This window comes from Diplotaxodon limnothrissa, linkage group LG5 (genome assembly GCF_057381915.1).
Source record: "Diplotaxodon limnothrissa isolate DT_005_m linkage group LG5, D_limnothrissa_male_GT1.1, whole genome shotgun sequence".
NCBI classification, from domain to species: domain Eukaryota; kingdom Metazoa; phylum Chordata; class Actinopteri; order Cichliformes; family Cichlidae; genus Diplotaxodon; species Diplotaxodon limnothrissa.
In genome coordinates this window covers 31100986-31117460 of record NC_140600.1, presented here as the reverse complement: position 1 = coordinate 31117460, position 16475 = coordinate 31100986, and the positions used below count along the sequence as shown (strand labels likewise).

The 16475-nt window shown below is 39.6% G+C and overlaps 1 protein-coding gene across 2 annotated transcripts in view; it reads left to right on the top strand.

Annotated features, from left to right (window-relative positions):
• Nucleotides 1-16011, top strand: part of st3gal8 (ST3 beta-galactoside alpha-2,3-sialyltransferase 8) — a 33419-nt gene extending 17408 nt beyond the window's left edge. The window contains exons 2-9 of one of the 2 annotated variants that reach the window (XM_085353408.1): nt 1750-2089; nt 2197-2341; nt 2418-2556; nt 5400-5593; nt 5693-5872; nt 8571-8616; nt 9144-9263; nt 10079-16011. In XM_085353408.1, the coding sequence (XP_085209534.1) occupies nt 1939-2089; nt 2197-2341; nt 2418-2556; nt 5400-5593; nt 5693-5872; nt 8571-8616; nt 9144-9263; nt 10079-10309 (1206 nt within the window). In that variant the 5' untranslated portion in view covers nt 1750-1938 and the 3' untranslated portion in view covers nt 10310-16011. Of the gene's footprint in view, nt 1-1749; nt 2090-2193; nt 2342-2417; nt 2557-5399; nt 5594-5692; nt 5873-8570; nt 8617-9143; nt 9264-10078 lie in introns of both variants that reach the window. The other variant, XM_085353407.1, reaches the window with a different exon arrangement.
• Nucleotides 16012-16475: the final 464 nt, after the last annotated feature.

Sequence of the window (16475 nt, the reverse complement as noted above, 5' to 3'; positions counted from 1 at the left end):
TTTGGAATCATGTATGATTTTCGTTCCACTTCTCATGTGTGCACCACTTTGTATTGGTCTTTCACGTGGAATTGCAATAAAATTGATTCATGTTTGTTGCTGTAATGTGACAAAATGTGGGAAAGTTCAAGGGGGCCGACTACTTTTGTAAGCCACTGTATAAATACAGAATATATCATATGGATATAGGGCGCTATGACCAAAATCTCATATCCCGATATAAGACATTTATTGTCCTGACAACGATATAAATCACAAAAATTTAACATTTTCTGTAAATTCTGTGAATCTCGGGCAGCTCGACTGGCGTGAAGTGTTTTCAGCTGGGCGTCATGTACCTGGAGTCCAGTGTTTTAACCGATGCATGAAATTGTACATTTTTAGAAATAGGTTGTAACGGCCGCTGTTTTCTTCGTGGGTATTTATAACATGGCGTGCTGCGGGAAAAAGGCTGTTCTAAAACAAACAACTAAAGAATGTAAAACATTCCCTCCAAAAAACTTGTAGATTCTAAACAAGCAAGTCAGTCCGTGCATGATTACATTGCTTCGCCCATCAAAAAGTACCTGAGACAATATACCGCCTATCATCATTTATTGGACTGACGAATGTCAGTTGGAAAAAACTTACAAATCAAATGAGAAAAAGGGAAGCAAAGATTGTAAAGTGCACATGTGTGTTAAACCAGATCAAACGGATACTGTGTAGAAAACTGTGTGATAGCCGATTTACATAAATAGTAGTGAAGAATCACACACTGACACAGGTTAGCTGACAGGTCAGACTGAGTGTGTTCGTGCATAGAGACACACACACACAGTGAGAGGGAGATTTACATTGAGAGCTGAAACAGGAGAAGCTGTACTGAATCCAGATCTGATTGGGATTCACAGGCTGAGTTCTGTGTGCACGGATACATTCCTTCAGGGGGAGAGGGGCGGTGTGGAGGTGAGTGGGAGTAAGAGGATGACTCCATTCGGTAAAAATCTTTCTGTATTTTTTTAAGAGAGTGGCGCTGCGCCTTCCCCTTTATCAGCATCAGTGATGACATCAAAACTACATTTTGGGGGGTCTGGGTGGGGGGAGTAAGCTACCAATGAGCTACCGACTAGCTCACTGGTTGTGTTGCTCCTGTTTGTCGTTCAGAGAGGAACTTCTCCTATCGGTGATGTACTCAGCTCTTTTGGGCTGTAACGCTAGAGGGTACTCCCTCTTGGCAGCAGCTTTCACCTTAGTAAATTGCAAGGTGAGGCAGGTGGAAAATTTGTTTTAAGTGCTGCTTACGCCGAGTTCACCATGGCAGCAGAGCAAAACAAGAATTAGCATGACTCTGTTATCAGAGTGAGGGAGAGCAGCTGAATGCTTTCTTTTTTTCCAAGGTTTGAATGAACTAATAATAATTTTATAATATGTCACAGATGATCAGTTTCCAGATATTCCCCTGGTTTTATATTTTTTTAATCTATATTTGGCTTTTTATGAATAAACAGAAATGCACTGCGATTTGTTTGCTTAAGGTTTTTCAAATGATCTGAATATAGATTGATACTGGGCCCCAGAGAGTGTGATTGCCAGTGGCTGATTTGTCAGTATCAGATTTTTATGTAATCTTTAATCAGTTCTGCAGTGGTTTTTAAGGTATTTAAACACTGCTGAGTTGCAATGCAAAGAATGCAAAAAAGAAAATACATGTTTCACATATTTAGTTTATTATTAATGATGCAATATTCACTGTGTCTCCAACAATAGATCTTGTATCTACCAATCAGAAAGCAACACCGGTCTCAGCCTTAATGGAGGAAAAGCTGAGTGGTGTCGTGACAGAACAAAGGAAAAAGTCCAGATGACAGCAGGTGACACATTCCCACTATGCTGACATAGCTGGTCAATTGACAGCTCAAGAACACGCCCTTCCTGCTGAACACCGATAGTGCAGCAATGATTGTTAGGAGGAAGGCTTGTGTTGCCTTGGTGATCGCTGCCATCCTCTTCCTCATGATTGCCAGCCAGAGCATTCAGAGGAGGTATTTCCTGTTGCAGCCTGCAGCTCCGCCCAGAGGCCACAGCACGTCCAGTGGCAGGATGACAGGTGAAGAGCGGGTGTGAGAAATGAATGTTTGTTTGTTTTTTGTTGTTGTTGTTGTTGTTTTTTAAGTATTGATCCACACGGCCTGAACTTTTTTCTGTTTCCAGCAGCTGAATTCACAGGCCCAATTTCAGGTCAGGCACCTCCTTACCTGAAACCTGAACAAATTCCCACCGAGGAAGAGATGGTTGAGGAAGAAATTGACGAGGAGGAGGAAGAGATGGTGATTCAGGAGCAGCTTATGAAAAACGCTAAGTATGACATGTAACACTTGTAACCCTGCATATCCACTAATACCCTGATCTTACACCTGTGTTTTGTACTCTTACAGGCTGTGTGGCTGCTCTGATGCCTGTATTTCAGACAACAATGGGTCGAAATGGTTCAGCCAGCGCTACGACGCTAAACAGCAGCCCATCATCAAAGAGACCGGCAATAATTTTGACTCTGATGCACTTCAATGGTGGCTGGTAAGGACAAAATGTAGTGATAGTTCAGATTTTATTAAAGGGGACCTATTGTCATTATTTCCAACTCTACATTTTTATTCTTGGACTAGATAGTTTTGCAAGATTCACTTTTAAAAAATGATCCTTATTTATCCAATACTCCACCTTAGTGTAGCCCCCAAAGGTCTGAAGGTCGGTCTGAAACAAGCTGTTTAAGCTCCTTTCCCTTTAAGTTTCCTTTCTTTTGAATGATTGTTCCTTTTTAACCAGGAAATGTGAAAAGCAGAACTGTGGCTTTTTAATGGCCAGCAGGGTCACTAACTCCAGTGGCAGTGACTGCTTTGTTTACTTAAACTCTAAATCCAAAACACTTTCTGTGAATAGTGAATAAAACAAGAGTTTTTTGCAAATGGTAATGTAATGTCCAAATTATAAACTTACCGTGAATTATCAATGTTTTTTTATTAAAATAGTACAGCAGTATTAGTAATGTCTACTTAAGCCACTGTACTGTCTTCAAAGTAATGCATCATTTGTTAATTCAACTTTTGTAAAGCTTTTTTTTTTTAAACTACATAAATAAATAAACAAGGCGATTTTTTTTGTTTTTTTACAGTAAATGGCTTTTATTGCAAGTAAGTAAATAATTACCAAGTCATTTACAGGTTTTCCCTTTATTTCCTTTGCTTTAGTTTATGGACAAAGAAGATTCACAGGAAATCATTGCAGCCTTCAAAGTAGGGCTGCTCAATTAATCGAATTTTAATCACGATTACGATCTGGGCTTTCAACGATCATTAAAAATGACTGAGCCGATTATTAGCCCCTCCCTCATGCTTTACTCTCGCGCTGCTCCGTGTGGCAAATCGAGCGCACTGCTCTGCATTTCGAACACGCGATTAAGAGGACCTGAGGGAAGCTCGGAAAGCTAAGCAGAAGTTATTTGGAGAGGAGAGTGACTGCCGTTGGTTGAAAAGAGAGGTAAAAAAAAAAACTTCAGTGGTGTGGAAACATTATGGGTTTGCGGAGTCAGACGTGGATCAAGTAGACACAGTGTGTAAACTTTGCTACAGTGTAGTAGCTGCACCACAGAGCAACACTGCAAAGTTCACTAAACATAGATGTTTACATTTTTCATTTATTTCTTATATTGCAAACATTTGCACTGTTATCAGTATTTGCACACTATTTTATATTATTTTTTAAAGTCATTATTCAATACATTGTTATTATTAACCCTTTAAAGCCGGTCAGAGCAGCATGCTCTGTTTTGTGTAACTATTTTTAAATTCCTGTAGAACCTGAACCGCATAAGCTAGCGCAATAAATTTTTTTCCATATGAAACCAGAGGAGTTGTACTTACATCTGATGCCATCAGCTTGTCCTAGGTCACAGTTTCCTTCCACATAAAGCTTTGCAAAAATTGCATAAAAAGCGCTTGCAGGAACAAAAACATAATATTCCAGAAACACGCTTTGCCGATCCGATCAGCTGTTCGTAACACTTCCCACATTGAAAAAGACGTCAACGAGAACTATCGCATTTCCTGCCCGAAACCGGAAGTGACGTCATTTTCGCGGAAAATGTAGTTTTTTACTTGTAGGCCTTAAAAGCCTATACTGGTGTTTTTATAAGTCATGTTTGACTTTTCTGAATAGTTTCTGGGATGCTTAGAACTCGAATTGCACTGCTGGAAATATTTTATTTTGATGCACGTGCTGTTTTCTTTGCAAATTTGCATCATAGGATTGTTTTTTTGTTTTTCCTGCAGTATATAAAAATTGCTGTATCTCCAAAATAAAACTATGAAGACACTCAAAATAAATTTCCTGTTGTTGTAAACTATTTTTTGCAACTTTTTTTGTATTTAAAGTTTTGAGGGATAAACCTCTTAAATTTCTCCAAGTAGAAATATATGTATAAAAAACAAAAACGATTTCCAATTTTTTTGTAGTTTATTGCACTTTTTTGCAATTAATGTAGTTACTATGGACTTAATACATACATATCATTAAAATATGGGCTATAACAGTTGTATTGATGTATAGCAACTTGAAATGCTCCCACAAATGGCACTACAACATGTAAAAAAAATAATATAAGTATCGTCAAATAATCGTGATCTCAATTTCAGTGAAAATAATCGTGATTATCATTTTTGCCATAATCGAGCAGCCCTACTTCAAAGGGGAAATGACTCAACAGCAAATCAGCTTAATCTCTGGGCATTGTCTTAAATTGAAAGACCAACAGATATTTTGTAACATACTGGATGATGTTGCAGTAAATAGTCAAGAACAGTTATGAAGTTTTGTATTTTCAGAAGCCTGAATTTGTCCTTGTGGAGACTGGCTGCAGTTTGCATGAGAAGACAAATGTCTGAGTCTTTTTCCTGCATTTAGAGAGGTGAACTCCTGCTGCAGAAACCATTAGTAGATTAAAAAGAGGAGGCCAGTAATGCTGCTAACATAATTAGTCTGGGCCACAGAAGGCAGTAAAGAGTGTGTGTGTGTGTGTGTGTGTGTGTGTGTGTGTGTGTGTGTGTGTGTGTGTGTGTGTGTGCGCGTGTGTGCGCGCGCGATTGTGTGTGTGTGTGTGTGTGTGTGTGTGCGCGCGCGATTGTGTGTGTGTGCGGGTGGGGGTAGGGGTGTCAGTACTCTTTCGCCTGCTTCTTTTTTTTTAAATTAAGAAATTATTTAACTAAAAATTATTTTACTGTCATGAAAGACAGAGATAAGCACCAATAACAAGCCTTTTGACACTGGAAGTTTAAGAATTTTTAACGTGACTCATTATGCAAATGTTTTACTTGAGTATAAGTGTGTTAAACAGAAAAAAAAAATGTTTGTCTGCTCTTCCACAGAGTCTTCAACGTGCCGGTAACGATCAGTCCTTGGAGGAAGTGATCTCAAAGATGTTCCAGGTCATATCCCCACCCTCTATAGACTTGGAGCCCGTGCCCTCACGTTGCCGTAGTTGTGCAGTGGTTGGCAACTCTGGCAACTTACGGCATTCTGGACATGGTGCACTCATTGATTCTCATGGCTTCGTGTTCCGGTACATGCACATGCACACACACACACACACACACACACACACACACACACAATCGCGCGCACACAGCCCTCACCCTCCTTATGTTTTTTTTTTCTTCAGGATGAACAAGGCGGTGACTAAAGGGTTTGAGGAAGACGTCGGTCGTCGGACGACGCATCACTTCCTGTACCCAGAGAGTGCAGTGGACATCAGTAATGGTACCAGCCTCATCCTGCTGCCATTCAAACTGAGAGACCTGGAGTGGCTGACCAGTGCGCTGTCCACCGGAACAGTCAAAATGTACGATATATATAAAAAAACAAGTATGCTCATTATCTCATGCATCCATCAAAAAGACATCAAAAAACATATCAGACAGGAGAGATTATTTGATGTAAGAGGGAAAAGTTTATTTAAAAAAAAATCTAAAATTAAACTCCTGGAGTCTAGACCAGCAGTCCCCAACTTTTTTTTTGCGCCACGGATTTAATGTCAGTATTTTCACAGACCGGCCTTTAAGGTGTCGCTGATATATACAACAAAATAAAATGACCAAGAAAAAACGGTGGCATTTGGTAAATATAATAATAAATGCAAATTCACTGTGTAATTGTGTAACTTTATTAGCAGCGTCCTTCTGAAATGCGCCAACAACATTGAGAGTAACATCCTCCTCTCTGCCCCTTAATGCTCTCTGGTTGCTATGGTAACGCATAAATATTTCTTTCAAAATAAGACACACAACTACAACATGGGAAAAATACCCAGGGAAACAGAGTTAACAATAAAAACCCTGAAAACCATCAATTTCAAACCTGAGCCTCAACTCTCGTGGCCCGGTACCAAACAACTCACAGTCCGGTACCGGCCCGGGGGTTGGAGACCGCTGGTCTAGATGGTTGTGGTGGTGGAGCAGAGTAAGCAGAGGGTTGATGGGGAGAGAGAGTTAAAAGAGTGATAGACTACAAAGAATTTCAAGAGAACAAGAACTAGGGGGCTGTTTGGCTATATATAAATATGAGCCCAGAGGGTTAGATAAAAAGAAAAACAGAAGGTTTGTTACCACAACTGAAAACCGTTAGTCAAACAACTCACTACGCAATGGGGTGATGTAAACAAACATAACAAACAACTCATATATTCAAATAACGCTAATAGCAATAGTAGAACACTAATCACCTAAACATCTCACCGGCAGCTACTCAAAACGAAGGTGCAAAGGCAGGAGGGACAGTCTGCACAGTCTAGTCAAATCAACAAGTCCCCCGTAGAACAGAATTAAAACCACATTCACTTTCAGCAGAAAAAGGTAAAACACTCGAGAGGATGACAGTCTGAGAACCTCCAGTGTCCCTAAAACACGCACAGGTTTTAAATCGGAGGGATTGTCGGTTAGCGATACTGAGCCATCAAAAATGAATGGTTCAAAACAGGGGTCCGGCACCTCATTACAGGCCTCAGCTTTCACAAAACCCACCCCTTTGGGTTGCTGAGCATTTGATGTTTTGTGTTTTAAGGCTAAACAGTCAGCAATCACATGTCCAGTTTTATGACAGTAAAAACATTCGCGGTTTTCCCTGGACCCAGACACTTTAGCCGTGTGGGGCTGTTGCACAGCGCTAACCCGTGGCTTCTCACTGCCAGTAAACGAGGCTTTATGAGTGAGCACAAACTCATCAGCAAGGAGCACAAACTCATCAGCAAGAAGCAGCAGATGCGAGAGAAGTCGCTTTCTGTACATTTAAATATAGCACAATACGCTCAGGAAAATATTTCTTAAACTCCTCCAACAATAGTAACTCACGCAGAGCGTCATAGTCACCTACTTTTGAAGCAACGCACCACTTATCAAAGAGAATCCCCTTTTCTCTAGAAAACTCCACATAAGTTTGGGTCGGCATTTTCTTTGGCGAAACCTCTGCCTATAGGCTTCAGGGACTAACTCATATGCCTGCAAAACAGCTGTTTTAACACACGCGTAGTCTAAACTGTCCTTTAAAGAAAGCGCAGCCACCACGTCTTGGGCTTTGCCGGACAGTTTGCACTGCAACAAAAGAGGCCAAATATCACTAGGCCACTGCAATGCGCCAGCGATACTCTCAAATGCTGCAAAGTATGTATCAACCTCAGTTTCTCTAAAAGTGGGCACTAAAGAAATGCACTTGCTGATATCAAAAGCAGAAGCGGACGAGGAGGTGGAGCCGGAATTTTCAGCAGAGACAGATGAGGCTTGAGGCTGAGACTCCAGCTCAAGCTTTCGCAGCCTAATGGCTTTGTCTGCCTCTATCTCCAGCCTTCTTATTTCAAGCTCTAGCTGAGGCCGCCTGTTCTGGGGCTTCTCCTCAGCCTCCAATTTGAGACGTGCCAGCCGCACCTTCAGCCGAGCTCCTTCTCTGCCATCTGAACTCCCAGAGGAGAATGGATCATAGCGAGGAAGCGTGCGTGGCGTTTTTCCCCGCTCATCCCCCTCGCCATCCCCACAAGAACCATTCTTATGGCCCTCCTCAACTACGGCAGCTTGGCTTGGCACACCAGAGACCACAGGCAAAACAGGCGCTTGAATCACACCAGCTTCCACCAACTTGTCCACTACTAAAGCTTTCAAATCACATCTTACGGAGATTTTTTGAGACCTGCATCTGAAAGTGATCCAATTTGCAGCAAATCGTTTTTGTGACAGCTATTTAAAAGCTCAATAGATGGGGCATCTATAAAGTGCTGTAAACAAAACGCAGCCGACATAGCGCCTAAAGTGATAAGGCTACTCTAAAACGAACGCCCCCCCCCTTTTTTTTTTTTAACCCCCCCCCCAGGGACAAAGACCCTCTATGAGGGATCCCGGGATATATATCTCTTATATATAAGAGAGAGAGAGAAAAGTAAGAGTTGCATATGTTTATACACTAGTATACATGAATGCAAAAAGATAAAAAGAAACGTGGCACACTGTAAACATATATGACCTGTATGTAAGTGTTTGTGTGTGTCTTTTTTTCAGGACCTACATGAGGGTGAAAGCAAGAGTGCACGCTGATAAAGACAAGGTAAATTATGATCTCGACTGATCTCAGTTTTCTCTACAGCGCTTTCTGTTGCTATTTTTACTTTCAGCTTCACCCTTTTTTTTTTTTTTTTTTGCTGCTGCTGCTCCTATTTTTAGTTCTTAGTTTTATCTACCAGTATTTACAAGATTTTAAAAATTGCATTTGCTAAAGAATAAGGGAACAAAGATGAGCAAATAAATCTTTGTAGTATTTTTATTTTTTAAGACAAGTGAGAGTGAAGGAAGTGTCTATACCAGAAACCACACATGATGAAATCCACACTTCTGGTCTGATCTGGACACAGATGCCCCACTACATTTGATGTTCAAACATGACCTGTTATACATTTCCTTATTTTCTGTCATATCTACCCTGATAAACTCAGGGGTTGCAACAAGAGTCTTTTTGTAAGTACACGGGGCTTATTTTGGAACTGTGGGCAATGCAAGCCTACTCTTGTGTAAAACACATCCATTTTAAACAAACTCTGTGTGTGTGTGTGTGTGTGTGTGTGCGTGTGTGTGTAGGTTGTTGTGGTGAACCCAGTGTTCTTTAAGTATGTTCATGAACGTTGGAACGAGCATCATGGTCGCTACCCGTCCACCGGCATGCTGGCCATCGTCTTTGCTCTGCATGTCTGTGACCAGGTAAGAGGAAAGTAAAGACTGGGTGTAGAGAGAAAAACCACATTTGTTCTTTCTTTTTTTTTTTTTGTATATTCACAAAATATGGTGTTACTAACCAAAAACAGACTAGTCCAAACAATATTGTAGCATGTCCAGACTAGCAAGTCATGGCAATACAACCAAGACTAGAAAAAGTTGCATTTCCTGCGAAAATGCAGTTTGAATGCCGTGTAGTGGAATCTGCTAAAAAACAGCTGAAGAAGCAGAATTATCTGCTGAAAAGAGGTGTAGAAGCTGAACTGCTGAAGACAGTTGTATTTGAAAGGGTAGACTGAAGAATGTCAAGAAAGCAGAGTGCACGCAAACGGGAGAAGATGTGCGGCAACCGCCACAGGTAGGATTCGAACCTTTGCTACCAGGTCTCACGGCGGCTGCTCATCCCACTGAGCCAAACCAGTTCCGGTCCCAAACAAAGATGTGATGAGAGAAAAAATGTGTACTGTGCAGAAGAAGCTGAATTGTGCTGAAAAAAGGTGAAGAAGCAGAATTTTGTTGTGAAAAGAGGTGAAGAAGCTGAAAATTCTGCTGAAAATGGGTGAAGAAGCTGAAGTTTGTGTTGAAAAGAGTTAAAAAAGTTGAACTGTTACCTGAATATAATGTTGCCATAAGCGGGATTCGAACCCGGGCCTTACAGCATTCACACAAAAATTAATATGTGAGGGTAGAAGTCACACATGAAATGAAGCGTATAAAAGCGGGATGTATTTAGTATCAGTATGACCTGTCAGCAGTGTGTCATGCATGGTTGATGAAATAGCTTCCTTCTCTCTGTCCAGGTGTCAGTGTTTGGTTATGGTGCAGACAAGCAAGGAAACTGGCATCATTACTGGGAGAAGAATCAGTTTGCCGGAGCCTTCAAGAAGACTGGCGTCCACAGCGCTGATTTTGAGAATCAGATCATCCAACACCTTGCCAACGAAGGCAAGATCACTCTACACCTCAACACAACCACATCCGTGCAGACAGAACTAGGCACCAACGACAGACTGGCACATAAACTCAATTGACCTCTACCTGGCTGATCGTCAAAACACCTGGCTGTCCTCTGGCACTCAAACCAAATCTGAGCCAGTTTTTAGACCATACATTTGTTGTTTTGGGTAGAAATTAGACTCCTGCACTTTTTCTGTCAGTCACCACAACTGCCTTGAGTCAGACATCCAGGAATGCTGGAATGAATGTTGTTAAGCTTTTTCAGACAGCTGAATTACCTGTGGACACATCTGTGAGGCTTATCTAATTTAGAGATCCCCTGCCTCTTCCAACGTTTGCTGGCTGAAAGAAGTTAAAGCTCAACTCAAAAAAATCAGTCTGTTTTTCTAGACCTAAAACCAACTTTCCTGACGTGTGCAACTGCTGGGATAGACCACAAAGACCTTTGCTGTGAGCTGGAAACAACCACAAACTTTATTTTATCCTATCTTTGTTTTTATTGGATTTTATAGGTACACAGGGATAACCTTTTTTCTCTCTTTTTTTTTTTTTTTAAATAAAAGCACTTTTTCCTTAAGAAGAAATGGTGGAAAGAGGCCGAGTGAAGGAAGTGTTCATTTGGCCACATAAGATTTCTTGCATTGTATATCATTTATAATCCCTCCATTTTATTTGATCCTAATTTTAACACAAACCGTCCTGACCTAGAAGATCATGACAAACTTTTTAAGCCTTGTTACTTCTGCATTTTCAGAATGTAAGCCAATGATACTTGGAACTTCCTGTCCTGTCTTGGTTCTCAGCCTGTGTGATTCAGCAGTCTGCTGCAGTCTCAAGGTTTGCAGCTGATTTCATCCAAAATAGGGAGATTTTAGTTTTCTAATCAACGCACATAACCCCCTGTTGTATCCAACCTTCATTGGAGTAGTAAAGTCAGGAGAACCAGTCCTTCTGTTGCACGTCAATACAAAAATACTCAAAATGTGGTGATACTTGAAACCTAAACTTAGTTATTGAAAATATAAGGGCTGATATTGGCACATCACAGGTAATATCAGTTCAGATGTGGATACTGTATTGTTCTTTCAATCCCAGTTTAAAACCACTCCTGACGTCCCTCAGTGTACACTGTAAACTCCAAACAGATACAATTAGCTTTTCTGGTAAAAGGTCCTAGATTATTTTGTCAACCTTCGGTAACATCCTCTATAGAGTTAACCCGTTTCATCTTTAAACTTTAGGCCTGGTTTCTTCGCCCCCTTTAACAGGTAGTGCATATCTTTTATGTTCACATTTAACCTATGTCTTACGAGCTTTTAATCTCCTAAACACATTTTCTGGAACAATGGTTCTCTGTGCTTCTTTTTGGGGTTTGAGCACCGTGAACTTGAAGAGTTAACAGCAGGCAAAAGTCAGTGCAACTGACCTATAACACTGAAGGGTCAAGCAGCAGCATGTATGAATGCCACTGATGGAGCTTTGAATCACAAACTTGACAAGTGACATGACTGTTTGAAGGCACTGGACGTGATATTTGCCATGCTGGGAGTTAACCTACAAGAAAAGACTGAAAGATTAACAGAGAAGAAGAAACAGCTGAGTTGGGCCTGTGTTTGCTGGAGATTTGAAGGCCACACAGGACACTGTGAGAAGAGGGACAGGGACCAGTGAGAGGTCAAGCCCGGACGAGTTCGAGTGAGAGAGTACAGGATATAATTGGATTGAAAATGGAGGCTGAACTCATGGAGGTTTAGGATTGTCCACCACAGAGAAAGATAAATACATGAACTAACAATTACGTGAATGAATAGAAAACACACATACACAAATTGTTACATGTGAAATTATTTTTGGAAAGAATCAGAAGTGAGACAGTTTGAATCCACAGCTCAGTGCAAGGATGCATGAATTAAACCTGACTATAAAAATACACATGCAATGAAGAAGCAGCTTGCACCTCTTTTCCCGAAAATCAAACTTGCAGCGTAACATCTCATAGTCCATGTCCACACTGGGGCCGCTGCCTGAGAAGAATTCATCTCTGAGCGGCAGCCGCTGATCTGGTCTCAATGTCAACTCTCCTGATGTTAAGAAGAAATTCAAATTGGGACACAAACGAACCGGGCGGAAACACCAAATATTAACCCCGATTCTTTTGTCCCCATGATAAAACAGAGCAAACCGACTCAGAGTGTGTTAAAACATTTATATTTCTTTTTATTAAATCATCTTCCTGGAGAGAGAGACCCCTGCACAGCCCAAAACGCCAGTTGCAGGATCATTAACATTAGAATCATAAACTTTGTCTCATATAGGTATTATTTTGGTACTTTACACGTCACAGTTTCAATACAACCATTGCTTATATGGCAAAGTTTCTCTTTTCTGTCTGGCTTCCTGCATTTATTAATACGCTGTACAGCTCTACACTTCCTGTTTTCAGTCTGGCTGAGCACTTAGTTTGAGTCAAAAGTGGCCTTTTCTCTACAAACCTTCATTATTAAAGTACATAAAACAATATAATAAGAAAATAAGGATACTAAGGATATATTAATTACATGACAGTTACCAGCTGATGTTTGCAAGCCTGGTTACTAACTAGACTTTAGATTCGTGTTAAGCAACAGACTGCATGCTTTTGGTTTTTGTTTCTCAAACTTTTGCTCACCAAAATTGGACCACAGACGTTTTTGGTTGCCTGATAGTACAATCAGGCACATCAGGCCATGTTATTCAAATTTGGCACTTACAGCTGCCTACATGTGATTTTATTTCATTTCGAAGCTAGCCTCAAGTGGCCTTTAGAGAAAAGCATTTCTACTTTGGGTTTCCTTCTTGACATTAAGTAAGAAATTCTATATTAGTAGCAGTCATCACAGTAGTAGGAGTAGTTTCTCCTTGAGAACATGTGGGTTTTGTAAAGATTGGGGGGGGGGAAAGGAGCATGGCAGCTTTGAAGTATGTTGACAAAGGCAGATTCTTAACCAAGACAAAATGGTGACTAATGGATGCAGTGTGATGCACTGTCCAGAAACCAGTGGGTGATGTCACAGAAACTATTATGTCTTTTATATAAAGTCTGAGGAATCATAACTTTTGGGCTTCACACAGTTGGGTCACATGTGCCATCGTCGATGTGGGCAGGAGGTAAATATAGTATTGGATTTTTATCTAAAAATCTTAATACTAAAAAAAACATTTTTATCTTGTTTTTATTTTTTTTAGTGGACTTTTTAAGGTTGTCATGAAGAGTCTGTAATTTGTCTCTGATCTGCCCCCTACTGGATGTACTTTTTAAACCACAAGTTGATGAATGCAACTGTTTGCTTTGTAATTCTGTGCATATGTGTACTTTAAAAAATGGCTGTTATAAGAAACAAACAGCCTGCTGTAGTAATGAGGTTGGCGTGTTGTTTTAATGCAACAAAAATGTGCATATTTGTGGTGACAATGTAGACACATATATATACAAATAAGCCAGTGTGAAACCACCCTGAGACTGATGGTCAGTGAAAAGATCAATCTGCTCCAAAGAAAAATGTTCATACAATGTGTTGTCCAACACTCCTCTTTACCAAGTATAACTGTACAAGGTTGGTAGGATATTTTTTTTAATTTATTTATTTTATTGTCTGAAAGGAAAACAAAAGTCAGATACCATTAATGGAGGAATAAAAAAAAACAACCCTTTGAGAATCACAAGCAGGCTGAGGACTTCTCAAAAAATTCAAATGCTGAATTTTCATTTGGAGGATGTTGCTCTGTCATTGGTGTTAGCTTGAGTGAAGCGTTTACCCTTATCTGTCTGGAACAAGTCAGTGTCTTGTAAATCCAACTGCTGCATCGCCAGAAGCCTTAATGTTAATATGAAACATCTGCTGCTTGCTCTAAACTTTTTCCATTCACTGCTGAGATCTAAACCTTTGTTGCCTTGTCCAGGAAGGGAAGGAAACTTCCTGCCAAATTACCTGGGAAATTATCCAGTTTACACACAGATGAGGAATGCTTTAATATGCCAGAAAACGACAGAGCAGCAGCCCTTCTGAGTCCTGAGCTGGATTGTTGTAAACAAGTTTACTTCCTCACCTTTAACAAAGGAGTTTGTTGTGACTTTAAATCCAAAGTTGTGCTCAATGACTCTCTGCAGTCTTCAAATGTAGAGTTTTATTTCCATTGCTAGGTGCAGATAAATCCACTTAGTCAGCTGCTCGTAATTCCATTATAAACATCTGTACATGAGCTGTAGATTTAGTACAAAGTGACAACAAGTGACCAAACGTGTTCGGCCTGTGGTACCATAGCTTTAATTCGGCTCGTCATGCAAGTTTCATTTAACAAACCTGCTGATTATCAGTCCGTTTATAGAGGCCAAACTGACAGAAGCATTGAAACAACAGATAAAAATCCTGAATCCACCGCTGTCACTTTGAATGAAATAAAACATTTTTTTTTAAAAACAGAATTCATGGGTTTTTGTTTTTCTATTTGAAAAATTGTCCGTACTCTGGAGGTAAGAGCTGAACTGATCGTCTGTGGAGTTTGTCTATAAAAGCTGATTCTTACGCCAATGAATTTCTGCCACTATGCCAAATTCTTTTTTTCTTTTTCTTTAAATGAAGATGTTTTAACAAGAACTGTTTTCTTTCATGAAAATGTTTTAGAAAAAAAGAATCAAGAAGTTTATACAGAGATGCTATAAGGAAAGGTCTTTTTACAACCCCTGGCAAAATTATTTTAGGGAAGAGAAAAAAAAAAGTTCTCCAACCTGCAAAGCTCATCTGTCAGCTGTTACACAAGAAAGCTGGAATCAGCTTGATGGAGAATGTTGTTTTTTTTTTCATGGATGAAACCCAGTGTTGATGTTATGGGGGAGCTTTGGGGGTCTATTCACGAAGGTCAGCTGAATTCTGACATTTTTCAACAGTGTTTAATTTGAATCATGCTCGACTTACTGCAGCTCAAGTTAATTATTTAGTTAACAGCGGCTCATTGACTCTGTAACAACTGCAGTAACTAGTTTGACATTTGGAGGAGCACATGTGCCTGTGTAGGTTGGACTTGTGGAAGTACTCTCCTTAGTGTTTCTTTGAAACTAAGGAGAGGTCATTCATCCAGAATTATGGATACGGTTGCTTGTTTTTCTTTAAAGTTTTGTGTACACACACACACTTTTTTTTTTTTTAGATGTTTCTGTTTAATAACATAGCAAAATGAGTAGAGCAAAATGCCTCCTTGTCAAAACTAGTTTCCCTTCCAGTACATGTGCTCAGGCCATTGCATAAGCCTGAGGGGAGGTACTTTGATCTTCTTTATCAAAAAAGTATTACATTTGGTTGAGGCATGTTTCATAAAGCCAGAGCAATTAAACAATTTGTTCATTTGCTAGACAGAAGACTTTTTTTTTAAACTCTTTTTAATAATTCCAAACTTTTTTCCAGGGGTTATTATAAGCTGATATGTTGTTGTAACCAGGAATGGAAGTAGTCAAGTTGAGTGGCCACAGGTCACTAAAGTACAAACAATGCCTTAAAAAGCAAAATGCTGTTCTAAATTCAGTCTGAATGGGTGTTAGTTACATTATGCTAGGATGTCCAGTACACAATTCCCTTTTTGTTTTGTGTTTTTGCCTCATTAAATGTACCACATAACATGGTGCCTCAGTAGAACTTATTCTATATTTTACTAAAAGTTTTACACAAATCATACAAAATGTGCTATATGAAGTTCCGGTGCTTAGCTCACTATTACGGACCTAATAAAAGAATTACACAAACGATTAATGGGAAAATAAAACATGTAACATTAAAAACTCTTATCCAATTATTATTATTATTATTGAACATACATTAAGAAGATTTGTGTTTTCTCTTAAAGTCATATCCAACACATGCAGGTTATGCACAATGATTAAATTCTACTGTCTTAAAGTACCAAGTTTGTCTATTTTTGTGCTTTACTTTTGTGCTTGATGCCATTACTTGAGTATATATGTATATTACATAAGCTTCTTTTTTTTTTTTAATTGTTGCTTAAGTTTAACTATGTCTAAAATAACTCAGTACTTTTACTGAGATTGAATTTTAGGTCTTATTTTTCTCAAATAGCCAAATAAAATAATAATTATAAAACTTTCCATCCCTGGTTATAATGTTAATACAACGGTTCTTCTTAAAACAGAATTATTTAATCACGACAGAAGTAACTCATTATAATGAGAAGTTTTGAGACTTGAGCACTGAG